Here is a 27,464-nt window from a genome sequence, read left to right as displayed (position 1 = left end):
GATGGAAGTGGTATCATATTTCAGCATCACTAAGATATGCATTTTTATGCACACTTTCTTTACACATTTATTATTATTTTGCTTCAGAATTATTTTTCAAATTTCAGAGAATTGCAAAGGATACCTGCATTTTGGTTTGTGATTGTTCTTGGAAAGGCAAATTAGATAGGTAACTGTATGAGATCTGAACTAAATATCTCCCCTATCCATACTGCGCAGATGTAAAACTGAAACAGATTGTAAATAAGGCTGTTCCATCTATCTATAAGTGTAGGACTTTTATAGAAAATATATTCTCTGAAAGCCATGGATATAAGGTTCAGAATATTTTCAGTCTTTGCAAGAGAGATCAGAAGTACCCTCACTTGCATGCATTATATTGTCTGGCACTTTAGTCTACCTCTAACCCAACTGTATAAAGAAAAGCTAGAGTCCATGGAAGTTAACAAATTCTCTCTCTTTCTCATAAGAGACAAGTGGATCCATAAAAGTAAAATTCTGTATACTTTGGGAGAAATCCCATTGAACTAAATAGAATTTAGTTCTGAGTAGAGATATCACATAGACCTCTTTCGCTGTTACTTCCAAGTGACAGAGTCAGGCTGATTTGATGGGTATATTGCCCAAAGCAATAAGTTGTAAAGTATAAAAAAACTAATAGGTTTGCCAGTTGTCTGAGCTTGGCTTGTTCCTGTGCCTGTTATAGTCTCTGACAGCTGTTTGCTCTGCACAAATCTCAAGTTTACAAAGTATTAGCCTTTGAATGACAAGAACATATTTGCCTGGCCAAAACTATTATGCAAGTAGAAAGTTATCATTGCAAGCATCCAAATAGGGGTGGAGAAGAAATTTGGCTGAGCTCTTATTATAATGCAAAACCACCCAATTTACACTTCCCAAGACATTGTGTGAACCAAAAGGCACCCCTACATCCAAATATTAAATCAGTAATATAATTAATAGTTGTGGATATCCAGGCAACAAGTTGCAGTTTTAGAAATAATAATTCCACACTTACCTGTGGAAAGCCAAACATGTTGTGAATGTTGTAAGCGAATTCCGGAAGCTCCTGCAATCTAGATAGTTATGATTAGAATGGTAGTTAATTGACTTCTGTAACCTGCTTAGATTGTTTCCAGCAATATATAGAAGAAAGAAAATAACTGGAAGCAACAGTTATTAGCAAATCATCTTGACACATTCCAATTAATTCCCAGCTAGGGCATTAGAGCCTTGATTCATGAAAGGAGCGCTGAAGTCCTCAGAAACTTTCATAACTACCGGTAACACATTTGTACATAAGCTTTTACAGTTTTATCTGCCCATTTTCCTATTTAAGTTTTTACACCACTGTTCAGCCCAAAACAATCCCAGAGCAGTCGTTTCTTCTTCTTCTTCTTCTTCTTCTTCTTCTTCTTCTTCTTCTTCTTCTTCTTCTTCTTCTTCTTCTTCTTCGATAGCACCTGTCACAAGGTTTGTAATTACAAAAATACAACACCAAACAAAAAAAAGTTGGGCATGTAAATGCAAACTCATCAAGCATCAGTTCTTAAAGTTGTCCAGTCCTTATAAGGACCAGCTAGAATGGAAACAGTTTAGGGAGAGGTGGGGCCAAAAGATGCTGGTCCCTCATCAGAGCTAATGTGGTAGCTCTGCTACCAAATACTCCCTCTTCTGCAGCCTGATGGAATGATAGTCACTTAGTGTCAGTTGAGGAAGAGGAAAAGTCAGAGGTAGCTTAGTCTCTCAGCAAAGCTAATTAAGTGGCCCCTCTTCTCTTCTCTCCTGCTACAGTGATGTCAGCTGGATTTCCTGGGCCTGGTACATTGTCTCCAACACCATGGCAATCTATTGGCAGAAACTGCAGTTTATGAACCTATATTAACTTAATCTAGCCTACCTCACAGGTTTAAGGGTTAAAACAACATAAAAATCACTATTAAAAACAGTTTTTAAAATAAATTACAGTTACAGAAATAAGGTGAATCCCAGTGCTTTGTTTTCTACAAAAAATGTTTAGGGGTACTTCTCATTTTGACTCAAGAAAAATCACCATTTTATAGTTCAAATCAGGGAAAATAAATACAGTAAATGGACAAAAGTACAAAGATTCACAAATGCTTAAGGGTATGTGTACCCCTGCATCCCCTCAGAAAAACACTGGTGAATCCCATTACAATGACAGAAGTGGCAGACAGATGATAATGCACACAGCTTTGATGCCCTGAATGGAACAGCAAGATACAAATATGTCATTTAGAGTAGTCCCCTTGCTTTAAGTGCAACATTTCATAGTCCGGACATTTAAATCAAAATACCAAAATCCAGAAGAGGAAGAAGAAGTAGCAGTTTTCAAACTCTTGTCATTGTAACTTGTGCAAGTGTACAGGGTTTGCTGATTCATTTTGTAGTTCGTATTTTTGTTTATGGTTACTATATATTAATAAGTAAGAGATGATGGCAAGCAGACCAGTAGTGGCTGGGTGGGTGACATTGAAAATCTGCTCAATTACAATAGCACTGTTTTTTCAATGTAGCAAAGGAGACTTATTTATTTCAAAGAAATTACTTTTGAATAAAGCATACCAAAACCTACCAGTTGTGTATTATTCTGCAAAGACAGCACACCTGGGGAGTGAATGAAATAACAGGGACATGGAGGGAAGTGTCTTAAACTAAAAGACTAAAACTAGCCTATCTGAGCTTCTCTTTAAGTTTCAAAGTGTTGGCACTCTGCTGAACTCACAAATGTGAGGAAGGAAGGATAATATCTAATATATACTCTCCTAACATTTAATCACACCCCAACAAATTGGTCCTAAGGTTCCCTCCTTTTCCCACCTATTCCACACTACTGGGACTATTTTGATTGACAACTTAAGGAGTGTGACTGACTCCTACCAAGGTGCAAAAGTGGAACAAGGTGGGTGTGGTGGGTGCGGCCTGGCCCGGGTGTCATCCCTGAGGGGGGTTGACATCGCCGCCCCACCACTCAGGACACTCGTGGTGGGCGGCACACACCTCCGGGACACTCGCCCCACCCCCCTGGGACATTCACCCTGCCCCCCTGGGGCACTCCCCCCTGAGATGTTCATCCCACCCCCATGGGTGGCTAGCCCTGCCCCCTGGGTGCACGCCGCTCTGGGTGCCAGAGCAGCTAGCTCTCCCTCTGCCTAGGTGAGGAAGTGAAAAGTAAAATTGTAGCTATGTTAGGGTATTATTGGGTTTAGGACACCTTTTAGGAATATGTCAGAACTTTATGGTGAATGGTGGACAGTGGGTTCTGGGTGTACATGTTGGGTTTTTCATCCAAGGCTCCCATAGCAAGGAGGCAGTCATTTCCTCTAAAACATTTGCTGCATGTGCAGGGGCCTGGAGGGATGTTTCTCTGCCAGAGTTAAATTATATCCTCCCCTGTCTATACTTTCTGAATTTGGTTAATTTATTGGCACTTCATCAATTTTTGTTATATAACATCCCAAAGTTTGGTCCCATGAGTCATCTTTATGGCTTTTCAGTTGTTATGCACATTAACTGCTCAAATTAGATTCCCCTTATGAGAACTTAGCATCTGTTAAGAAACAGTTATAGTCATAGAACAATTCTCTTAAATGAGTCACACAATTGGCCTATCTAGTTCAGAATTGACACCAGCTCTCTGGGTTTTCAAACATAAATCTTTCCCAAACCCACCCATTTGAGACACCAAGGAATGTACCTGGGGACTTCTGCACACAAAGCACTGAACCCCGGGCCTTCCCCATATAAAATACAACAGAAAACAACACTGCCAACACATATACTGTTATCTCTATAGACAAGAAACAATTCACCAGTGGCCTGTTCTGTAGAGTGCTTTGTCCCCATTGGCATGCTTTCAGTCTGCCCATATGTATAACTAATCTCTTCTTAACCACCAGAGTCTGCAGGGGAAACCTCCATAGAATCACCATGCATTGTGTGATATAGCAGTTTTTCATGAGTAGAAGCATCTGCTTCAGGCACCTGGCACAGATATTTGTTCTCATCTCAGAGGTAAGTCTTTCTTTTGAAATGCTGACTAAACCTCATTGTGGTTGTTTCTTTCACAAGACAAAAGCATACTGGTATAGGAGGAATGAAGAGTACTTGACTTGATCACCTGGATCAAATGACCAAAAAGCATGCCTTTCACAAGTATTTTAAAAAACTTTATCCTATATATTTCAATGATATCCCCAGAACAGTTTATAAGAACTGAGGGAAAAACTGTAGGGATTGCCAGTAGAGAAGGATGAGTGACCTTTGTCCCCCCACATGTTGAACTCCAGTTCCCATCAGCCCCGAACAACATAGTGAGCGGTCAGGGATGATGGAAGCAGTAGTACAACAACATCCAGACCACTGCAAGTTCCCCATCTTTGTGTTAAGGTGATCCATATAATTATAAATGAACTGAATTGTCTGCAAAGTAATTTTTGTTTTTCCATTTCCCTTTTTTAGATGACTTATATTCTGGAATATAAACTGGTAAATCATACCCTGACACCCGATTTCATTTTCATTGAATTCTCCAATAGCTCTGGAACACAAGTGTTAGTCTGTGTTGGGTTCCTTGCTATGTATACTTTGACACTTTTGGGAAATGGCCTTATTATCACCCTCACCCTGGTTGACTCAGCCCTTCACACACCCATGTATTTCTTCTTAAGGAACTTGTCCTTCTTAGAGATCTGCTACACCTCAGTGACCCTTCCCAAGATGGTGGTCAATTTTGTGTCTGAGTCCAAGAGCATCTCCTTTGCTGGTTGTGCTGCTCAGATGTATTTTCTTCTCTCGCTTGGAACAGTTGAGTGCTATCTGTTGGCTGCCATGGCCTATGACTGCTATATGGCCATCTGTTCCCCACTGCATTATCCACTGATTATGAATCAAAAAGCTTGTGCTCAGATGACAGTTGCCTCCTGGCTATGTGGTATTGTGATGCCTCTTGGCAATGTAGTTTGGATATTCACCTTGCCCTACTGTGGTCCCAATAAGATTAACCACTTCTTCTGTGATGTGCCACAAGTGCTGAAGATGGCTTGCACTGATACCACAAGGAATGAGATGTCAATTCTTGCATTCAGTGTGCTAATCACATTATCTCTGTTCCTGCTGGTGCTGGTTTCCTACATTCGAATCCTTTTCACTGTACTGAACATGCCATTAGCTGAAAGTAGGCACAAAGCCTTCTCTACTTGCTCATCACATCTCATAGTGGTTACCTTGTTCTACGGTTCTGCCAGTGCCATGTACCTGCGTCCCAAATCCAATCACATTGAGGACATAGACAGGCTGGTTGCTCTATTCTATTCCATTGTTACACCCATGCTGAATCCTATGATCTATAGCCTGAGGAACAAGGAAGTGAAAGATGCCCTCTGGAGGTTGAGAGGGAAGAACATGCTTCTCTGTAAACTCAGTAAATATATTTGTTGGAAAAGAAGTTGTAAAAAATGAATAATTCATATTTCATTTTGTTTTATTTTGCTTTTGTTTCTCAGGGACCCCTACAGTAGGTTATTCAAGACTATTTATGCTAATTTCAAAAGGAAGATCCTGTTTCCACTTATAGAGGCACATCAGCTCTTTTCCCAAAATGTGCCCTGACCTACTTCCCAGATCTACTTTTTCTTCCTGGTCCTTCACATATTTTAATTCTCTGCACAATATTTCTATTTGCTTGAGTGTATATTTAATGTAGCACAATGTAGTACATATTTAATGTCAGAAGAACCTCTAAACATAGGACCTGCTCTGAGGTCTGTTGCTGTCAGGTGATGAGTGGTTAGTCCTAATAATTATCAGGATTGAATTAAGATTGTCTAGGTTTCTTTAAATATATATATATATATTAGTTGGGAACATAGGTGTTGTGAGTAAAGCAACAACACTTGAAACAGGTTACCTTAACCAATGGGGGCCTATAGACAGAAATGAAACCTTCCTTCTCACTGATTCCTTCTCTTCTAGGAACTAATGCTGGTAAAGTGGATTACTTCATTTCATGCTTTTATTTCCTTCTTGCTTATTCTCCAAGTTTAGTGAGTCCAAGCCAGGTACAGTATGAGTTAACATGTGCTAGTGTTAGCTCCATCTTGGTGACATGTAAAATCTATACTTACTATAGAATGGCTTTGTTTGCCATGAGTAATAAACCTCAAGTGTTCTTTATTCTTTCAACCAGCAGTCTAACCAGACTAGTTCTTTATGCACACTGCTTCAATATGTTTACCAAACTCCAGCAACAGGAAGCTCCGTTACCTGGAGTGAGACCATTAGTCTGTTTAGCTCACTGACTAGCAGTGACTCTCCAAGGTTTCAGGTAGGAATCCTTCCCAGCCCTACCTGAAGATGCCAGTGATTAAACCTAAGACCTTCCACTTTACCACTGAACTGCAGCCCTTTCCCATAATAGCTAAAATTCAGCAAACCAGTACAATGTCAATCTGCTCCTTTACACATTTGTCAATAGTAATTCTGCTGCACTTTAAGCATTAGAACTTCACTTTTCATAAATGAATATAATTAGTTTTATAGACATTAGCTGGTTAGTACCAATTTACATCCCAGAGGGTATGACTCTGATAATTTAGTTTGCTCACATGGGAATCCTAAAAGATCTCATTTAATGTTTGTAGTCAAACCCTTTCAGTTTAACTGCCCTCCAGAAAGACATATACATATACAGTTTCCTCATGATATGGACCAAATATTGTGCAGGTAAAAATGGTTAACTTTCAAGAAATAATATCATAAATTCTCCTACATTTTTAACAAGTCCCTTGGTGACTAGTCAGTTTGCATTTTGGAAATACTGTCATTTTAAATAAAGCCCCTGGGGCATATTAAAACCTCATAATTACACTTCATAAATAGATGGGCTTTTGAGTAAATCAAACAATATAATTCAATTGGGGAAATTTTTCCAAAAATGTATTTCTTCATTTTGATCTCAAAATGAGATGTTGCAGTGATGCAGAACAATTTCTTAACCCTAACAAAATCAAAGGGGCTTCAAATTTCCCATTAATTACTATTATGGAAGGTTCCTATAAAGTTAATTATCCCAAATACATGGTATCACAGTTGGTTTGCAAACCCATTACTTGAATACTACACATGTTGCCATAATATGAGGAATGGTTGCAGATGAAATTTTGTCTCTTTCACACACCATATCAAGAAAACAGTCAATTGCTCAATTTCAGTTTGTAGGACTGTACTAGCAAGCAGTCAGGGCCATCGATATCATGTGTGATGTAAGACGTGGCATGTCACCATCACCCTCACAAGCTGTTGCCTCTGGCCATGGATGAGATCCAGGCACTCTTGGAAGAAACTGATTTTCATCATCTGAAGCCCTTCTTCTTGTGCCCCTCCACAAGACATCTGGAGGGTGGCAACCTGAGAATGGGCCGTTTCTGTACTGGCTCCACATTTGAGGAATGTTCTCCTCAGGGAGGCTCACCTGGCATCTTCACTGAGTATATTTAAGTGTCAGGAGAAATCGGGTCCTCCCTTAAAGAGGGCACGTATTGTGGTAAGACCTGGAAAACCAACACCCTGTGTTGTGGGTGGGTACGATTGGTCAGCCACAACACCCGATTGGTAGGTCCCTCGAAGCTGGGTGCAATCTGGCCAATGAGACGCAGTCCAAACAGATCAAGGGACCTTTACATACCCATGCACATGACCCAGAGCTTCCTCTTTTGGCGCATGCATTCGGAACACCCATCCACCTCTCCCTACTTTTAGGGCTTTGTGCTTGACTTTGCTATGCCGTCGTCATTGGGACAGGGGCATGGCAAGAATTTTCCCCACTTGGCTGATTGCCTGTTGCCATTTTGGTTTTGCCTACTGCGTAGCAAATCGTCACAACTTGTAAGGTTGTGGATAGGCTCTGGTTCAGGTGATAGGGATAGGAGAACGCTCTCACCATCCCTATGTGAGGGGTATTCCGTTAAAGGAATCCAGGGACTCGATGGTTTGGTCAACCCCTGAGAGGGGGTTGTGCCCATGCCCGAGTCCAGGGAGATGCCTGTTCCTGGCTTTCCGCTTATCCAGGTGTTCACCCTTGGCTGACCTATGCTGGATCCCTGGGTCAGCTCTACCTGCATGGCAGGGAGCTAGTTGAACCAGAGCCTATGCAACCAGTCACTTTCTGTAATCAATAAAGTTGTGGCCCAAATTCTGCCAAAAACCAAAACCAAAATTTGAGTCAAGTGTGAATTTATTTAGGGGGGAGGTTTCTGAGTCTGAACTTGCAAAACCTTCTTCTTCTCCCATGCCTTTGGCTAATTAAATAATCAATGGACTTTTAAACTGTGTGTGTATGGGGATGTGTGTTACACATTTTTGTTTTTTCTACTGTAAACCACCCTGTGATCCTTGAATGAAGAGCAATATATAAATTTAATAAATGGATAATAAATAAATAAATACTGGTCTTTTAGGTGGGAAAATTGCTAATTGTTAAAGATGTTGAAAATTAAATGATGAGATGCAAGTAAAAAAAGGGGGAAATTGGAATTCAGAATTGGGGTGGGGGAAAGTCCACATTGTATTTGGTGTTTTGGAAATGCATTGAATATTTGGAAAATTGTAATTGTAAAATGCTAATTGTCTGTGATCTCTTGAAACACCAGGCCCATATTAAAATAACGAGCATTCACACTTTATAATGTGGGTGCCCTTTGTGGGATCGCGCAGGGTGCTACAGTTCCCAGGGAACCTACTAGTAGAGAGGGAGCTGGCTTGCCTCTCAGTGTTATTATTTGGAGGTTCACGCCCAGCCTCAGTAATCAAGTTTCTTTCTGGGAGGTGGGGCCAGCCCTATTTATAAATGGGGGTGGAGCTGAGAATAGCCAGGCAGTTGGCTCTGGAGATTCACCCTCCCTACCCTCCCTTTGTTTAACGTTTTCTTGTTTGCCGGTTAATTTTTTCTTCCTGTTTAGCAGGTGCTGCTAAGGTCTTCGACTGGTTGCTGTTGAAGTACTGGGAATAAATTTTCCTGCATTGGTAGCAATTTGTCACAACTTTGGCGGTTATGGCCTTGGGTGGAATCCTTTAGTCTTTTATTCTCTATACGGTGTGTGTGTGTGTGTGTGTGTGTAGTGGTGACTCACCTCCCTGCAGTGGCGATTCCAGGGTCCCCCTCTTAAAGGGGTTATATAATGGCTGTCACTGGCCATACACCGAAAGGCTGTCAGTGAACCACCCTGTGTGTAGGGATATGGGCTGGACTGCCTGCTACACATACGTCTCACAGTGCACTCCATATCCCATTTACCCTGATGAGCCCCAGTTCCTCCCGGCTGGGGGGCTGGGAGGAGTACACGCCCAAGGCCTAAGCCAAGGTCTTCCTACATTCGGAAGTTTAATAAAGTTGTGGCCTAATTTTTAATTCCATAACATTGTCGGGAAGACCAAAAATTCAATAAAGAATGGGGGAAATTTATATTATATTTGGGAGATCACTGTAAAGAATTGAACTCTTTAGCAGGACTGGCTACTTAATAAATGCCTACTTAATAAATTTTGACATTTTGAAATACAGTGGTACCTCGGGTTAAGTACTTAATTTGTTCCGGAGGTCCGTTCTTAACGTGAAACTGTTCTTAACCTGAAGCACCACTTTAGCTAATGGGGCCTCCTGCTGCCGCCGCGCCGCCAGAGCACGATTTCTCTTCTCATCCTGAAGCAAAGTTCTTAACCTAAAGCATTACTTCTGGGTTAGCGGAGTCTGTAACCTGAAACATATGTAACCTGAAGCGTATGTAACCCGAGGTACCACTGTATCATTTGACCATATAACACAGGTCCTGAAAGAACTACCGTATTTTTTGCCCTATAAGACGCACCTTTCCCCCTCCAAAAATGAAGGGGAAATGTGTGTGCGTCTTATGGGGCGAATGCAGGCTCCTTGGCTTCAGCGATAGCAATGCGAAGCCTCCGAAGCCTGCGCTCCGGAGGCTTTGCATTGTTTCCGCTGAAGCCAGGAGAGTCTGCTCTTTGAGGCTGGCGGTGGGGGAAAGTAGCGCCTCCTCCATTGCCAGCCCCAGAGGATGGGGGGCAGCGGGAAGGCGCGTGACGCCTTCCCGCTACTCTCCAACCCGGCTTCGAGGCTGGCGGTGGGGAAAGCAGCGCTTCCCCCATGGCCAGCCCCAGAGGATGGGGGGCAGCGGGAAGGCACACGACGCCTTCCCGCTACTCTCCAACCCTCCTGTGGGCTTTTGTGGGAGATGGGGGAATTCCCCCACCTCCCACAAAAGCAGGCAAAAGCCGTGCGCTCTTTAAAGGGGCTCCGCGGCTTCTGCTGGCTTTTCTAGGAGGTGGGGGAATTCCCCCACCTCGTAGAAAAGCCCGCAGGAGCCGCACACCCTTTGAAGAGCGCGCCACTCTTTGGGGCTTTTCCCCGAGGAGGGAGAAGGGACTGACTGGCCATTTCAGTCCCTTTTCCCTCCTGGTCGAAAAGCCCGTAGGAGTCATGCACGGTTCCTGTGGGCTTTTGCGGGAGGTGGGGAAATTCCGCCACCTCCCGCAAAAGTAGGGAGAAGGTCTTGGAGTAGCGCACAGGCTGTGTGCAGCCTGTCCGCTGCTCCCAGAGCTGCGTGCGGGGGGGGATCATATTTTTTCCCTTGATTCCCCCCCCCTGAAAACTAGGTGCGTCCTATGGGCCGGTGCGTCCAATAGGGTGAAAAATACAGTACATTGGCTCCCAATACATTTCCGAGCACAATTCAAAGTGTTGGTGCTGACCTTCAAAGCCCTAACTGGCCTCGTCTCCAGTATTCCTGAAGGAGCATCTCTGGTCCCATTGTTCAGCCCGGACACTGAGATCCAGCTCTGAGGGCCTTCTGGAGGTTCCCTCACTGTGATAAGTGAGGTTACAGGGAAGCAGGCAGAGGGCCTTCTCAGAGGAGGCACCCGCCCTGTGGAACACCCTCCCATCAGATGTCAAGGAAATAAGCAACTATCTGACTTTTAGAAGACATCTGAAGGGAGCCCTTTAGGGAAGGTTTTAATGTCTGATGTATTATTATGTTTTATATAAGCCGTAGTCCACAGTTTAATCTGGGGACTGGTTCCTATATTATCTGGTGCCTGATTTCAGCAGCAAGCATGAGTTTGTGACAGCTGGCTTGCATGGATTGTTTTATTTGTATTAATTATTTCCAAGACAGTGTCACAGGCCGTGCTATTATGCTGATTGTGAATTGTTGGTTTGGAAGGATGTCTACAGGGGTGGGGAAGTGATGGAGATCACCTTGCCCCCCCAAGCTAGTTGTTGCCCAGTATCATGTGAAGTTGGTGGAAAGCACTTTTTCACCCACAGAGTAGCTATCTTGAATATGCTTGCGTACTCAATGCGTGGTTTGTGTGCACTTTCCCCCCAGCTGGATAAATCGCTCTCTACCATGAAGGCCCATATTTTACCGATTTTGCTTTCATGCTTTTAACTGTATTTAATTACATTATGTGTAAATTGCTTTGAGATGGTGGTTTAGTAGGTGGTTCATAAATTAATGACAATAATAATAAGAATAATAAATTCAGAGATAGTCATGTCAGTGTGATGTGTGAAACACACAGAGAGTGGTGGTGAACGAGAAGGAGAAAGGGTGTGAATGTGTGGCATGCGAGAAATGTACCGGTGTGTGTTGACAGGCTCAGGCAGAGTTCTCATGCAGCTTCAACAAGCTTCTTTTTCTCCTGCTAAAACTATTGATTAAAGACACTCCTTTCCCTTTTTAATTCAGTTCTCAAATCTAGCTATACATTGTCTTGGTGATACCATGGTTTATAAATTTCCAATGCCTACTCATTGACCTTGATATTTGATAATGGGCTGCATATTTGTGAGTTCTTGCTTGATCATAGCACTCCCATTTCACATTTCGATCCTATTAACTTGAAACTTAGGGGACACACACTAAAAGGTGCTTGTGCCAAAAATATGTTTTCTTTCCTAGAATGGCAGAAATGGGGAAATTGCATTGTATTATCAGACATGACAATCCTTATGATCAATGAAACCCATTTTCTGCCAGGCTCCAGACAAGCCTCTTTAATTATTGCTCTTGCTTTTGGCCCTTATTATCCAAATCACATGCAGGTATTATTTCTCTTAAGATATAACAAGTACGTGTTCTTCAAGAATTGCTCAGAGGATACACAATAGAGTACCTGCAATTAGCCAGAGGACTGTAATGGGAAAATTCTCCTAGGAATTCCAGTGGTCAATAAAAAAATAAATCACGTACATTGTTAAAGATGCCATAAATATGCCACTTATTCAACACCAGGACTAGGGAGTAGAAAACAACAAGTCTATGTTAGACTGATTTCTGCCAACTCATTTTTTTGTTGTTCTTTTTGGCTGTGGGCAGATCTGCAAATTAGTCATTAGAATCAGGCTCTTGCAATCACAGAGATTCTAAGCCTGTGCTGAAGTTAGATTTGCACACAGAATGGTGACATTAGTAATTTTGGAGATATAAATAGATCAACTGAATTTAGATTTGCATTGATAATGCTGATATTCATAATTGTGTTGCTGCTGCTGCTGCCTCACATAGCATGCAAGGCTCAAGATGTTCAGTGTAGAAAGTGGCGTTCCAGACGGATTCATCCCAGGTTTTATCAACGTGGAGATTTCACCTATGGAGCCATCGTTTTTCAGAGTGCCGTTTCTCTGTCTCCAATTACCTTGAACAGACATCCTGATTGGGAACAAGTACCTAAAGTGTTTGTATAAGGAATAATTTCTCCTTCCTACTTTGTCTCTGTTATGTTACATTCTGCAGCAGAAAATAAAGAGACTGAGCTTTGGTTCTTTGCAACCTTGATTCTAAAAGAGAAACTTTGAACAGACTAGGGAGAGGTAGTGGAAGGTCCACAGGAATCTGAAGTTTTCAGCCTCCAGGCAATGACATGTTACTTTGTGCAATAGGAAAATCAATTAATAAATTAAAGGCATTTTATTTTCCACCTCCCCACATACAAATAGCCACTGAATATATACTGGGGCTTTGGAAATGTCACCTGACTTTTATAGCATTTCCATCCTCTTTCCATTTTTATCTCTCTCCATCACCATGTTGTCTTCCAAAGCAGGATTCTCATGCTGTTGAAGAGTGATGGACAGCAGTACCCAGTTAAGTTATGATATTGAATTCTGCTTCACAAACCAAGCTGCTGTTCCCACCAAATAAAGGGTCTAAACAGCTGAGCTTTAGCACCATGTATAGAGCAAGGAGCATCCCTCTCCTCAGCTCCCAAAACATTACTATATCTCATTGGGTATGTTTGTAGTTATTCAATATAGGAATTAAATATGTCCTTGGCTGGAGACAATCTTGCTTGCAAGTCCTGGATGATCTGCTCCTTTCCATACAGGCCTTTTACTCATCTGGCCTGGGAGGGCAGTGCCCTACTGAGTGACTGACTGACCTCAGCTACAAAAGCTGCTGAACAGACTCTTGGGCTGGGGTCTTGTTTAGCATTTTTTTGTTGGGCTGTTTATTCATGTTATTTATTTATTTATTTTGAATTTTCATCTTTCGATCTGCTTATGAATCAGATTTTTGTCTGATTTATTTGGAAATTATTTCAGTTTGTTAATTTTTGATGTATTTTATTTGTTCATCATGACTTAACCAGAATGCTGGTGCTTTGAGCCCACCCAGAGATGCCTGTGGAGTAGATTACACATGAGGTTTCTGTAGGATTCTGTACTGAAAGCTGCCTTGAGCATGGTTTTAAAATGGTGGTGGTGATATTGATATGGTAGCTTTGCCTTACTCTTGTGTAAGAACATAATATATAGTAATGAAGCACAATAACTAATTTTTTTTTGGGGGGGGACCACTCATATGCACAATAAACTGGATGAGAGCAGGGCAGTGTGAATTAAGCTGAGGTAAAGATACACCACATCCCAGCCACGTTCAGCAGCAGAGCACCCTCAGCCTCTCACCTTCCATTATACTTCATTGTTGCAGCACACACTCTGGCTCCATGTGCAGTACAACTGAACCTCAGCCAAGGCTCAGCTAGGATGAGCCAGCTGAGACAGGAAGCAGCCCTCTGACTCACAGATCTGCTGTATTCTAAGATGCTCATCCAAGGGGATCTTGGAAAAGGATTGCTACTTTAGAAAATAACAGCTTCAAAAAGAGCAGAATATACTTGTGACACAATATGCAACTCTCTTTGTAGTGGAGTGACAGAGAACTATCAGCATCTTTTGGCTTTGGCTTTTGCGGTAAAGGAGGTTAATGAAAATCCCCAGATTTTACCAAATATTTCACTGGGATTCAATATATATGATAACACTTTGCAAGCTAGGTGGACCACTCCTGCTGCAATGCAATTTATTTCACCAAAGGACAGACTTCTCCCCAACTTTATGTGTGGTATCCATGAAAATTTATTGACTATTACTGAAGATGTTACTTTTTCTTACTTTCCCATACCACAAATTTTTGCTATCTACAAGATTCCTCAGGTAAGAGTTTATGTGTGTATGGAAACAGAAGAAATATATACAATTTAAATACTGCTTTCCATTTTAGAAGTGGTTTTGGATCCATCACAAATTAGTTTTTTAAAATATATTTTTATATTTCACCATGTTTGTCATCAGAATCATAATTATCTCAATCCAACTTAATTTGCATGGTAGCTTCTAATGTGATTTCAATTAATAAGACAGTGGTGTGATTTGAGATTTTCTGGATAACATGTAAGATTTAAAATTATGTTTGATGTAAAATTTAGTGAGACCTTGAAAATCTTCAAAAAAAAGTACAAAGTACGAACAATGATTGAGATATATACATGATGTTTTATTAAGAAATACAGCACTGTACAAATGTGTTTGCAGTTCCACCACGCCCCCAAACATAGCACCACCAATGTAAAGTAAACTAAACTAAAATATTTCCACACCCTCAAAATATGTTTAGCTCATATATGATTCTGCTTCAATCATATTGGAGAACCCTGACCTCCCTTCTTTCTACAAAATGGTCCCAAAGAGACTTGATCAGTTCAGGGGGATTCTCAAATTACTTGACTATTTCCAATGGAGGTGGATTGGATTATTTGCTACAGATGGAATGACTTTACAATGGTTCATACAGAAGATGGTTCCAGAATTTTCCAATCATAGCATTTGTTTTGCATTCCTTGACTCATTCACCAGTTTTGAATATGATATTGAGAAAGGAAATTATGACAGAAGTGCTATGTTTTTGTCTAATAAGATCATAAACAGCAAAGCCAATGTCCTCGTCTTCCATGGAGAGGTTACAAAAATGATATTTTTGAGATGTCTTCTACAACAAAGAATCAAGCCCAAAATGCCAAATCCAAAAGGAAAAGTCTTCATTCTGAGTATCGGGATGGAGTTAAAAACCTACCTCTTCAATCGTATCTTTGATATACAAGATTTCTCTGGTGCTTTATCATTTGCACTTCAGTCTAATGAACTTCAAGGATTCCAACATTTTATTCAGAACAGAAACCCTTCTAACACTAAAGGAGATACATTTATTAAAGATTTCTGGACAGATCAATTTCGCTGTTGTCAGAGCTGCTTGAAGATCCTAGCTCACGGAGGATCACGCTAGCCAGCGATCATTAAGTAAAAGTCTTTATTGAATTACAGTTTCCATTCTCACGCTGCTGCTCGCAACTCTACGCCTAGTAGCTAGGTCGGCGAAGCTCCGTCTGAGTCTCCGCCCCGTGTGCACCAACTTAATATCCTAGCCTTGCTCCACCTTTTCCGCCTGACTGTCCTCCTCTGGGTCCCTCTACCCCCCGGGGCTTCTTCCTTCCGGGATTCTTCTGACGCTGACCCGGACCCTCCTGCCTCCTTGCGCCGGGCTTTAGGACCTGGTTCCCTTTCGGGGCTGCTTACTGCGCCGCCTTCCTCTGCATTTGAACTTGGCGCGCGCGCCCAACCTTCCACTTTCCTCTTAACCGTTTCTTCGCTCCCCGATGGAGGTGTGGCCACTCCTGACTCATGCCCTCCCTCCTGTGGTGAGCTGCCAGCGCTTCCCCCCTGGCTCCCTTCCTCTTCCCTGCTTCCTGGCGGTGACGCTGGTCCCGATTTCCAGCTGCTCCCCCCTGAGTCCCCTCTGGCTCTATCTTCCTGGGGTGCCCCCCTAGACTCCCCCCTTGCCCTGGCCACTGGTGCTCCTTTCTGTGAATCCTCTGATTCACTGGAAAGACTAGGAGATCTCGGGTCGTCGTCATCACTCATCTTTTCTTCTGCCTCCTCCCCTTCGCTCTCTGTTTCCTCCCTTGCCCGTGCCTCTGCTCCTAAACCCCTGACATCCATCCCCCCCTCGAAGCCCCCCATTCCCCCCTCCCCTCCTTCCGGTGCTGGAGCTGGGGGCTGCTGTTGCAAAGTGACGAACGTCGGATATCGGTCGCTTCCCGTGGCGGGCCTCCATCTGAACTCTCCCGGGTCTTCCTCCCTGCTCTCGTCGACGACGGTCACCTCCGCTTCCATCTCTGTGCCGCCGTGCTCGAAACCAGGGTCGTCCCCGAAAATGTCCATGTCCGTCTCTCCCTCACTTCCTCCTGGCGGCGTTGCTCGTCCTGAGCATTCCAGCCACTTTCTGCGGAACTGCTCCTCTGGCCTATCGTCCCACCAATACGAGGGTTCTGAGGCAGATCCCGAGGGTGACCCCTCCGGGGAACGGACGTCTCGTGTCGGTTCCTCGTCCGAGTCGAACCCCCGGAACGTGCTGGCCGAAAGCGTGGGCGTGAAAAGCCAGTCGTCGAAAAAGTCTGCTGGCATAGGTCTATGTGGGAAGAGGGCATGAAACTCGTCTTTGAGCAGAGGTTCGTCTAAGGCGTAGCCCGGCACCCAGCTGTTCGCACTGGCCGGGGTGCCCTCCTTGGCGAGAAAGTATTCTACCCCCTCTTCCCCCCATCTGGAGTCCAAAATCTCCGTGACTTCGTTGATGCGCTCCTTCTGTGCCACTCCCGCGTGCCCTGTTCTGTCTCTGGCCGGACTCGGCGCCGTTCCGGGTTCCTGGAACCTGTGCGGTGCCTTGTAGGGAGTGAGCACCGATCTGTGGAATACCGGATGCATTCTGGAACCCTCTGGAAGTGCCAGTCTGAAAGCTACCGGGTTGACCTGCTCTTCGACTTGGTAGGGCCCCAGTTGTTTATGCCCTAGTTTCTTCTTGGCCAACGACCTGGCCGGCACTGCGTGGGCTGCTAACCAAACCCAGTCTCCCACGTGGAGCTCTTCTCCAACCCTTCTGTGCTTGTCTGCTTGTACCTTGTATGCGTGCTTGGCCAGCTCCAGGTGGCGCCTCAGCTGATCGTGGACTTCCTGCAGCTCCGACGCGAACGCATCTGCGGCTCCCCCTCCCCCATTCTTTCCAGTCCCGGGAAGGTTCTGGGGTGCCTCCCGTTGTTGGCGAAGAACGGCGTGACCCCCGTGGACACGTGCTTCGTGTTGTTGTAGGCGAACTCGGCAAGCGGCAGGTAATCCACCCACGTCGCAGGCTGTTGATTTGCATAACATCTCAGGTACTGCTGCATGATGGCATTGACCCGTTCCGCTTGCCCGTTGGTCTGCGGGTGTCTCGCCGACGCCAGGTTGATCTTGACGTTCAGGAAGCCCATCAGCTTCTGCCAGAAATTCGAGATGAACTGCCGCCCCCGGTCGGACAGAACAGACCGTGGCAGACCGTGAACCTTGAACACGTGGTCTATGAACAGTTTGGCGGTTTGCTCCGCCGTGGCCACCTTAGCACACGGAATGAAATGCGCCATCTTGGAAAACAGGTCCACCACCACCAGCACTGCCGTCTTGCCCCTTGAGCTGGGCAGATCCGTGACAAAGTCCAGGGCCACCCTTTCCCAAGGTTCGACCGGAGTTTGCAGCGGTTCCAACAGTCCGGCCGGCGGTTTGTGCACTGGTTTGGCCCTCTGGCAGGTGTCACACCTCGCCACGTAGTCTGCGACCTCCCCTCTCATTCCAGGCCACCAGAAATCCCTGGCTACTAATTCCACCGTCTTCTCCTTGCCAAAGTGCCCGGCCGTGGGCGCGTCGTGCAGCTGCTGCAGCACCTTGGCTCGAAGTTCGTCTCCCGGCACGTAGATGGCCCCTTTACGGATGAGCAATCCATCTCTTAGCTGGAAACCGTCGGCCGCTGCCTTGCCCCTTTGCACCTCTGCCATCTTTGCTTGTGCGAAGGAGTCCCCCTGCAACGCTCGTCGCACCGCCTCTAGGTCCACGGTCGCCGCGGCGCACGCCCACACTGTTGGTGCGAAGATGTGCATGGCGGCCGCTGGTGTTGCGTCCTCCAGATACTGTGGCTTACGGGAGAGAGCGTCTGCCATGATGTTGGTGTCCCCCGGGACATACTCTATTCGGAAGTCGAAGTTCGCAAAGAACTCAGCCCAACGTATCTGCCTCTGGTTCAGGAACTGTGCCGTGCGCCAGTGCTCTAGATTCTTGTGGTCCGTGCAAACCTGCACCGTGTGCTTGGCGCCGATCAGAAAGTGCCTCCACGCCTTGAACGCTGCGTGAATGGCCAGCAACTCCCTGTCCCATATGGTGTAGTTCTGCTCGGACTTGCTGAGCTTCCTGGAGTAAAACGCTCCCGGTCGCCACACCCCCTGCGGGTCTTTCTGCAGCAGGACCGCCCCCACGGCTCTGTCCGAGGCGTCTGTCTCCACCCTCATCGGCTTGCTGGGGTTGACATGAAGCAGCTGCTCTTCCGACGCGAAGAGACGCTTGAGTGCCTGAAAGGACTGCTCCGCCTGCTCTGTCCAAATGAACTTCTTTTTCTTGGAGCTAAGCGTGTCAGTGATGGCCGCCGTCTGCATCGCGAAGCCCTTGATAAACTTGCGATAGAAGTTCGCAAAGCCGACAAACCGTTGGACCTCCTTCCGGTTGCGTGGGCTCTTCCAATCCAACACCGCTCGAACCTTGGCGCTGTCCATGGCGAGCCCCTTGTCAGACAGCTTGTAGCCCAGAAAATCCACCTCCGGCACGTCAAATTGGCACTTCTCCAGCTTGGCGTAGAGCCTATGTTGCTTTAGCCTGCTCAGCACTTCCTTGACATGTTTGTCATGCTCCTGCTGCGACTCCGAAAAGATCAGGATGTCATCTAAGAAACAGACGCACGTCTTGTAGAGAAGTCCCGCCAACACGTGATGCATAAATGCTTGAAAAACGTGGGAGCCATTTTGCAATCCAAAAGGCATAACTCTATATTCGTAGGTCCCCAGTGGCGTGAACATGGCTGTCTTCCACTCATCACCCTCCCGCATGCGAATGAGGTTGTACGCCCCCCGCAGGTCCAACTTGGTGAACACTCTGCCCTTCCGTACCTTTGCGAGGAGGTCGTCAATTCGGGGCATGGGGAAGTCCGATGGCCTAGTCACACTGTTCAAAATCCTGTAATCCACTACGAGTCTCTTTTGGGGCGTGTCCCGCTTCTTAACAAAGAATACGGGACTGCCCCCCACTGCCCTGGACTCCCGGATGAAGCCGCGCTGCAAATTATGATCAATGAACTCCTTGAGTTCTTGCAGTTCGTCCTCTGACATGGAATACAGTTTCCCTTTAGGCAGCGCCGCCCCCGGCAGCAGGTCAATTTTGCAGTCATATGGTCTGTGAGGGGGTAGCCTGTCTGCCTCCTTCTCGCAGAAAACTTCCAAAAATTCAGCGTACTTGTGGGGAATCGCTTGCAGCGTGCCTAGCAGCAGCTGTGACTCCTCTTCCTCTCCTTCCTGCCTGGGCACGATGCAGTGTTCAGCACAAAAGGAAGAGCCGAAGGTCAGCTGCCTCTGGTACCAAGCCATCGTTGGGCTGTGCTTGTCCAGCCAACTCATGCCCAATACAATGGGCGTGTCAGATAGTTGAGTGACGTTGAAGCTGATGATTTCTCTGTGATTCCCAAGTCGCATCACCATTGGTGGCGTCTGCTTCACCACTTGCCCCCCGAGCAGCTCCCTGCCATCCACCGTGACAACCTGCAGGGGCAGTGTGGCCGGCAGCAACTGCACAGCGTGCCTGTCGACAAAGTCCTGCCCTATAAAGTCCGCATTGCTGCCTGAGTCAATGGTGATTGGCACGTCCATGGTGATTCCATTGGGCAGCTGGAGAGATGCTGTGAGCCTCACTACTGGTTTGGGCGGGAGGGGGTTCACGGGCTGTAAAATCTCTGGGGACTGCGTCACTAACACGTCTGGCTGGGCCCCAGTGCCTCTTCCTCCAGCCAGACAGCGTCGTTTCCCTGCTGTGGTCCTCCTTGCTGCGTTGCTGCAGTCACCATTGCTGAGGCTGCAGTGAGCTTGTGGGGCCTCTGGGGACACTCTTTTGCCATATGCCCTGGCTCCTCACAGACGTAACACTTCCTGTTCCCTCTAGGAGGCTTCGCTTTCACTGCTGCCGGTGCTAGGGCTCTGGTTGCTGACTGAGCCCTTGCACCTCCAACCTCCATAGGTTCGGCTCCTCCTCCTGGCGGAGGCGTGGATTGCGCCCGCGCTGCTTCTCTGGGAAGGAAGGAGGGGCCCCCGGCTGGTTCGCGCCCTCCACGCCCTTCGTCCCTGCTCCACGGACGTCCTTCCAGCCTCACCCCCACTGCCAGTGCCCTCTGAATGACCTCCTGGGTGGTTCGGGGTCTCTCCCCCCTCGCAATCTCATCTTTAATCGAGTTGTGCAGCCCCTCCCAAAAGAGGTCTCTTACAGGAGCCGAATCTCTGTCCCATTCCAGGGCACTGACCAAGGCGAAAAAGCGGGCATGATACTGCCTGACGCTGGCCCTCCCTTGTCTCAGCCCATGCACCTCCTTCCGTGCAAGATCCACGTCAATACTTGATAAAAAACACCCATCCATCGCTTTAATAAAGGCATCTGCATTCTGGAGCGCCGGATCCTTATCTCTCCATAAATTGCGTAGCCATGCTTTCGCATCCCCATGCAAATGGGACATGATGAACCCCACTCTCTCTTGTTCATCTCTAAAGTCTTTATGCAGCAGTTGCAGTGCGCACAGTACGTCGGCTCTAAAGTTGGGATACTGTTGCAGGTTCCCATCGAAGTGAGAGACCAGCCCGCCTGTCCGTCTCGCCAACCCAATTCCCTCCTGCCGGGGTGTCTGCTTTGTCAGCACGTCTAACCTGACCTGGAGATCCCTGCAGGCGGCAGCTGCTTCCTCCTCTCTCTTCCTGGATGCGAGAGCCTCGGCGTTCAGTTGTGCCACTGCGTTTCTGAGTTCCTCTATCTGCTGCTCAGCCGTCATGTCGTCTGCCGTTCGTGAGCTCGCTAGTAGGCACCTGTTTCTCTCCCCTCCTCGAGGCTGTAGATGCCCACAAGAGGGAGACGGAGCTTACTGTCAGAGCTGCTTGAAGATCCTAGCTCACGGAGGATCACGCTAGCCAGCGATCATTAAGTAAAAGTCTTTATTGAATTACAGTTTCCATTCTCACGCTGCTGCTCGCAACTCTACGCCTAGTAGCTAGGTCGGCGAAGCTCCGTCTGAGTCTCCGCCCCGTGTGCACCAACTTAATATCCTAGCCTTGCTCCACCTTTTCCGCCTGACTGTCCTCCTCTGGGTCCCTCTACCCCCCGGGGCTTCTTCCTTCCGGGATTCTTCTGACGCTGACCCGGACCCTCCTGCCTCCTTGCGCCGGGCTTTAGGACCTGGTTCCCTTTCGGGGCTGCTTACTGCGCCGCCTTCCTCTGCATTTGAACTTGGCACGCGCGCCCAACCTTCCACTTTCCTCTTAACCGTTTCTTCGCTCCCCGATGGAGGTGTGGCCACTCCTGACTCATGCCCTCCCTCCTGTGGTGAGCTGCCAGCGCTTCCCCCCTGGCTCCCTTCCTCTTCCCTGCTTCCTGGCGGTGACGCTGGTCCCGATTTCCAGCTGCTCCCCCCTGAGTCCCCTCTGGCTCTATCTTCCTGGGGTGCCCCCCTAGACTCCCCCCTTGCCCTGGCCACTGGTGCTCCTTTCTGTGAATCCTCTGATTCACTGGAAAGACTAGGAGATCTCGGGTCGTCGTCATCACTCATCTTTTCTTCTGCCTCCTCCCCTTCGCTCTCTGTTTCCTCCCTTGCCCGTGCCTCTGCTCCTAAACCCCTGACAGCTGTATATCCCAGGATATTGTTCTAGACCCTTTTGTACAGGGTAATTACTCTGGGAGAGCTTATTCATCTCCCTGCACTGGAGAGGAGAAACTAGAGAGCCTTCCTGAGCACGTCTTCCCAAAGAGTGTAACAGGCCACAGCTACAGCTTTTACAATAGTGTCTATGTTGTGGCTCATGCCTTACATGCCATGATATCATCCAGATCCAGAAGCAAAGCAGGGATGAAGAGAGAAAGATGGAGCCTTCACAATCATGAACCATGGAAGGTGACAAGAGTCCAAACTTGAATCAGGGGCTGGTTGTTCTACTTTTATTATCAATTCCAGTAACATTTAACTGTACATCTGATTGCAAATTGGTTTGTGAAAGAGAAATGAAGAGAGGGATATGTGAAAGGGCACATGAGAAAGAGTGGTATGTTTGAGAGATGTACATGGTGTGTGTTTTTGTTTTCTGTCTTTTGTTTTCTGTCTGCTGACATAAGCACCCAGTCTCTTTGTTTCTTTGTCGCCCACTTCTCATGTGGCGATGTTGATGGGAACAAGCTTTGACCTAGATCTTGCTTTATTAACATTATCTCCATCAAGAGGGCATTGTCCACCACAGTGGCCTTCATGCAAGGGGGGGCGGTTGTGTGTTTTTTGGTCTGGCTGGACCATTTTCTTAAATAGCTCCTTTTTCTGTTTTTGTTCCAGCTCTACCATTTTTTGAAAGCTGTGTCATTTAACAACAGTGTTAAGGAGAAGGTTTCCTTTGACCAGAATGGGGAGCTCATTCAAAAGTATGACATTATCAATTTGGTCACATATCCAAACCAATCATTCAAGAGAGTGAAAGTTGGAAGGATGGATCCCCAAGCTCCTCCTGACGAACTCCTGAGCATCAACGGGGATGCCATAGTTTGGCACAGCTGGTTTAATCAGGTAGGACCTCAATGCAGATATTTGGGAAAGTGTCCCAGTTCTCAATGAGAGTGAGTCTTTTGTTCAAAGCCCAGCCCTCTGCACAATTTTGTCCTTGCCTATGCTCATTCTCCAACCACCCCAACCTTCTGAGGAGAGATTTCATGGAGGGTTCCCCATTACATGAAAATGTTACTTTCATTCAAGCAAAAATGAAAAGCAGTCCTATGCAGACTTATCCCAGTGAGTAAGAGGGCATAGTGTGTGCTTCAAAATGTTTATATTGACAGAAATTACTTTGCAAAAATGTCAATATTATGCTGGTTTCAGGGAGTTTCAGGACACTGGTGAATGTGCAGTGCGGGAAGTGGGGCTGGAGTCTGATTGGGAAGGATGGGCAGCCAAGAGGCAAGAGGCAGAAGAAGCTGCAGAGCTGGATGGTGAAGGACTGGAGGAAGTGAAGGAAGAAGCAGGCCAGGGAAGTAAAGAGCCAGGTGCTTCCCTACCCTCTCCTGTATCACTGTCCCCCAGAACCAGGAGAGAATTGAAGCAGGAAGAGCAGAAACAGCTACCATGCAAGTGTATGGTAGTCTCCAGCCGTGTGTATGCAGTCCATAAATGGAAGTTACACAAGCTGGTGAAGGGCGTGAGGCTCCCTGTTGCTGCAATTGAGCCATCAACAAGGGGTATTATGGTATTGTAAGTGTCAGCTTAGACAAGTGCCATCTGCACTTGTTAGACTGGGCCTTCAGGACTTATTCCACAGGTAAACAATTAAAAATGTTTATGTTGCTTAGGAAGCTAGACTACTGTTTAGCATATTCTTTCCTGAACCTTCATGATTCCAATATGATTCTCCTGATAATTAACATCTCCCCCTTTCATTTCTTGATAGACACAGCCTGTTGCTTTGTGTAATCCCAAGTGCCCAACTGGTTATAGGAAGAAAAGCAGGGAGGGGGAGTCCTTCTGCTGCTATGATTGCATTGTATGCCCCAAAGGGTGGATATCTGATCATGAAGGTGAGAGTTTCAGCATACAGATGCAAGAAAAATATCTATACTTCACAGCCAAATATAAGGAAGAATAATGGGCACATTATGCGAATGCAGTTAATAAGTACTATGTGGGCAATGCCATTTTATGTGTCCAGCTATGGAATGTTATGTGCCTTCCATGTTTCAAATGAGATTTTGTAGTATCTATGAACATATGAAAATGTAAACCTTTGCATCAAGCACCATCTATCACAGCAGCACACTCTTTCAGCTAGAGGGAGCCCTGGCTGATGATGTGTTTCAGCACCAACTGAAAAAAATGTCAAGGAAAGTGAAGCAGACCTGTCAGTTCAGCAACAGAATGAGGCCATTCTGCCTATTCTTTCCTTGTCATATTAAAAAAAAAAAAGTTCAATAAAAGTTTGTGGACTTGAGCTTGTGGACATCTAATTAAGCTGAATATTAGCAAATTCAGTACAGTTAAAAAAAGGCAGTTCTGTGCACAGTGCATAGCTAAATGATGGAACTTGCTGCCATAGGAGATAGAGATTTCCTGCAACTTTAATTCCTTTAAGAGCATTGGACAAATTAAAGGAGGAGAGGGCCATCAGTGGCTACTAGCCATGATGGATATGCCTCCATGCTCAGCAGCAGGAATGCTTCCTAATACCATTTGCTGGAAACCACAGTGGGCGGTAGAGTAGTCTTCTGTTTGGGTCCTGCTTATGGGTTTCCTAAAGGCATCAGGCTGGTCACTGTGAGAACCAGATCATGGACAAGAAGGTCAACTGGCCTGACCTATAAGTCTTTTCTTTAGCACATTATGGACTATTCCTTGTCTCAACCTTAATTTACATTTCTGCCTTCAATGTAGTTCCACGTGTGTACAAGCTGAACATCTACAGTGAGGTTTCTTAACTTCTGTGAAGTCGCTATAGTTCCAGTTCCTTGTTTGTTTTCCCTACTGATCCCTAAAAGCATGAGAGTTTGTTTTTGTAAAATAAGAACAATCAACATTTGCTTCACACAATGCAGTGTTACTAATAAATATGAATTTTGTTTTCTCCTACCGCGTTGAGGCATCCATAACATTTGTGGCAACTATGTGATAGCCTGGAAATACAATGTTCTAATGTCCATACAAGAAATACATAATACAATACATTATGGGGAGAAATATGAACATATAATCCAGTTTAATGTTCTGTCAAATCACATTGTTCTTCCTATGTTTTAACGAGCCCTTGATTTTTTAGCCATTGAATGTAACACCACATTTCCCACCATAAAAATAGAATGGAATACATGAGTGAATACACAAGTAGGGAGAATATTTCATTTTTCAGTTATTACATATTGTACTAAAAAAGTAAATGTAAAGGACTCCGGGACAGTTAAGTCCACTCAAATTCGACTATAGGGTGCGGTGCTCATCTCTGCTTACAGGACGAGGAAACTGGTGTTTGTCCACAGACAGTTTTCTGGGTCATGTGCCTAGAATGACTAAACTGCTTTTGGTGCAATGGGACACTGTGATGGAGGCCAGAGAGCATAGAAACACCATTTACCTTCCTGCTACAGCGTTACCCATTTATCGTATTAGACGTGCGTGGCGCTGTTGTCTAAACCACTGGGCCTCTTGGGATTGCTGATTGGAAGGTCGGTGGTTCAAATGCCCACGATGGGGTGAGTTCCCATTGCTCCCTCCCTGCTCCTGGCAACCTAGCAGGTCAAAAGCACGTCAGTACAAGTAGAAAAATAGGTACTGCTGCAGTTGGAAGGTAAATGGCGTTTCTGTGTGCTGTTGCTTCTGTTACAGTGTTCCATTGCACCAGAAGTGGTTTAGTGATGCTGGCCACATGACCTGGAAAGCTGTCTGTAGACAAACATTGGCTCCCTCAGCCTGAAAGCAAGATGAGCACAGCAACCTGATAGTCACCTTTGACTAGACTTAACCATCCGTGAGTGCTTTACTGTCAGGGAAAGAGAAGTAGCCAGAGAAGGGGGGGCATGGAAGCACTTACCGAGAGCCTAAAGAGCCCTTTTCCAGTCTGTCTTCTGAATCGGAGACTGAATTAGGGAGGGGCCAGTCTGTCCCCGGAACTAGCTATATTCAGAAGAGAGGAAATAAGAGGCGTGCCCTGTCTCGCTGGGCATGCTGGTCAAGAAATTGTCACAAAGATTCAGAAGCGTCAACTGAGTAAGCAACACAGATGTGTTTGTTTGAGGTCCTGTGTTGGCTTGGAATTTGCAGCAATTAATCTACCAGACAGAAGTGGCTCGGTGCCTGGAATTTTATCTCCAAATAGCTTGGCAGCAAACACATCTCTCACATTTAACTTTTATTTTTTACTCATGCTGGCATTGTTTGGAACTGCTAGGTTGGCAGGAGTTAGCAATGGGAGCTCACCCAGTTCTGCAGATTAAAAGTGCAGATTAAAAGTGGCTCGTTGGTTTAGACCACAGTGCCACCGGCAGTGTAGCTGACTGAGAGTAACAGCTATAGCTAGGTTTGTGTTACTTATTCATGACTGTATTCCTGTCACGTCAGAAGCAAAGGGTTAAAAATAATTCTAACCTGGTATTTTTGTGTGTTTTCCATTTCAGATATGCCTGTGTGTTCCAAATGTCCAGATGATCAATATGCAAACAAGGGCCAGAATGCATGTATTCCCAAGACTATAACCTTCTTATCTTATGAAGAACCTTTGGGTATCAGTTTCACAGTTTCTACTGTCTCATTTTCCATTATCACAGTTTTGATGCTAAGAGTATTTTTGAAGCACCATGATACTCCCATAGTTAAAGCCAACAACAGGGACCTGACCTACACTCTCCTCATCTCCCTCCTACTCTGCTTCCTTTCTGCACTCCTATTTATTGGCAGACCTGACAAGGTGACATGTTTTCTGCGCCAAACTGCCTTTGGCCTTGTGTTCACAATGGCTGTGTCTTCTGTGCTGGCCAAAACCATCACTGTGGTTCTCGTTTTCATGGCCACACAGCCTGGATCCAGGATGAAGAAGTGGGTGGGGAAAAGCCTGGCCAGCTCCATTGTCCTTTCTTGCTCCATTCTTCAAGCGGGCATCTGCCTGGTGTGGCTTTCCACCTCTCCTCCATTCCCAGATACTGATGCCCAGACAATGACTGAGGATATTGTACTGCAATGTAACGAGTCATCCCCAATGATGTTTTACTGTGTCCTGAGCTACATGGGCTTGCTAGCCATGGCCAGCTTCATTGTAGCTTTCTTTGCCCGGAACTTGCCTGACAGTTTCAATGAAGCCAAGTTCATCACTTTCAGCATGTTGGTGTTTTGCAGTGTTTGGTTGTCCTTTGTTCCAACTTACTTGAGCACCAAAGGGAAATACATGGTGGCTGTGGAGATCTTCTCCATCTTGGCCTCCAG

At 45.8% G+C, this 27,464-nt stretch overlaps 2 protein-coding genes across 2 annotated transcripts in view; one reads left to right on the top strand and one right to left on the bottom strand.

Moving 5' to 3' along the window:
- The window catches only part of LOC310691043 (olfactory receptor 10A2-like), a gene marked incomplete at its 3' end in the record, with an annotated part of 59,722 nt that extends 33,338 nt beyond the window's left edge, over nt 1–26,384 (bottom strand). Inside the window, exon 1 of the mRNA XM_083470641.1 lies at nt 26,080–26,384. The remainder of the gene's footprint in view (nt 1–26,079) is intronic.
- On the top strand, nt 3,979–24,147 carry LOC310692537 (olfactory receptor 10A7-like; the record flags this gene model as incomplete). The annotated part of the gene is made up of 5 exons (XM_083473483.1): nt 3,979–4,035; nt 4,483–5,443; nt 5,995–6,080; nt 22,851–23,078; nt 23,953–24,147. 5 exons carry the CDS (start codon nt 3,979–3,981, stop codon nt 24,145–24,147), a joined length of 1,527 nt encoding a protein of 508 aa, XP_083329609.1.
- Nucleotides 26,385–27,464: the final 1,080 nt, after the last annotated feature.

This window comes from Podarcis liolepis (assembly GCF_965112155.1).
Source record: "Podarcis liolepis genome assembly, chromosome: 13".
Taxonomy (NCBI): Eukaryota; Metazoa; Chordata; class Lepidosauria; order Squamata; family Lacertidae; genus Podarcis; species Podarcis liolepis.
Note: the sequence above shows the minus strand (reverse complement) of the source record. Positions and strands in the feature narration are given on the sequence as shown.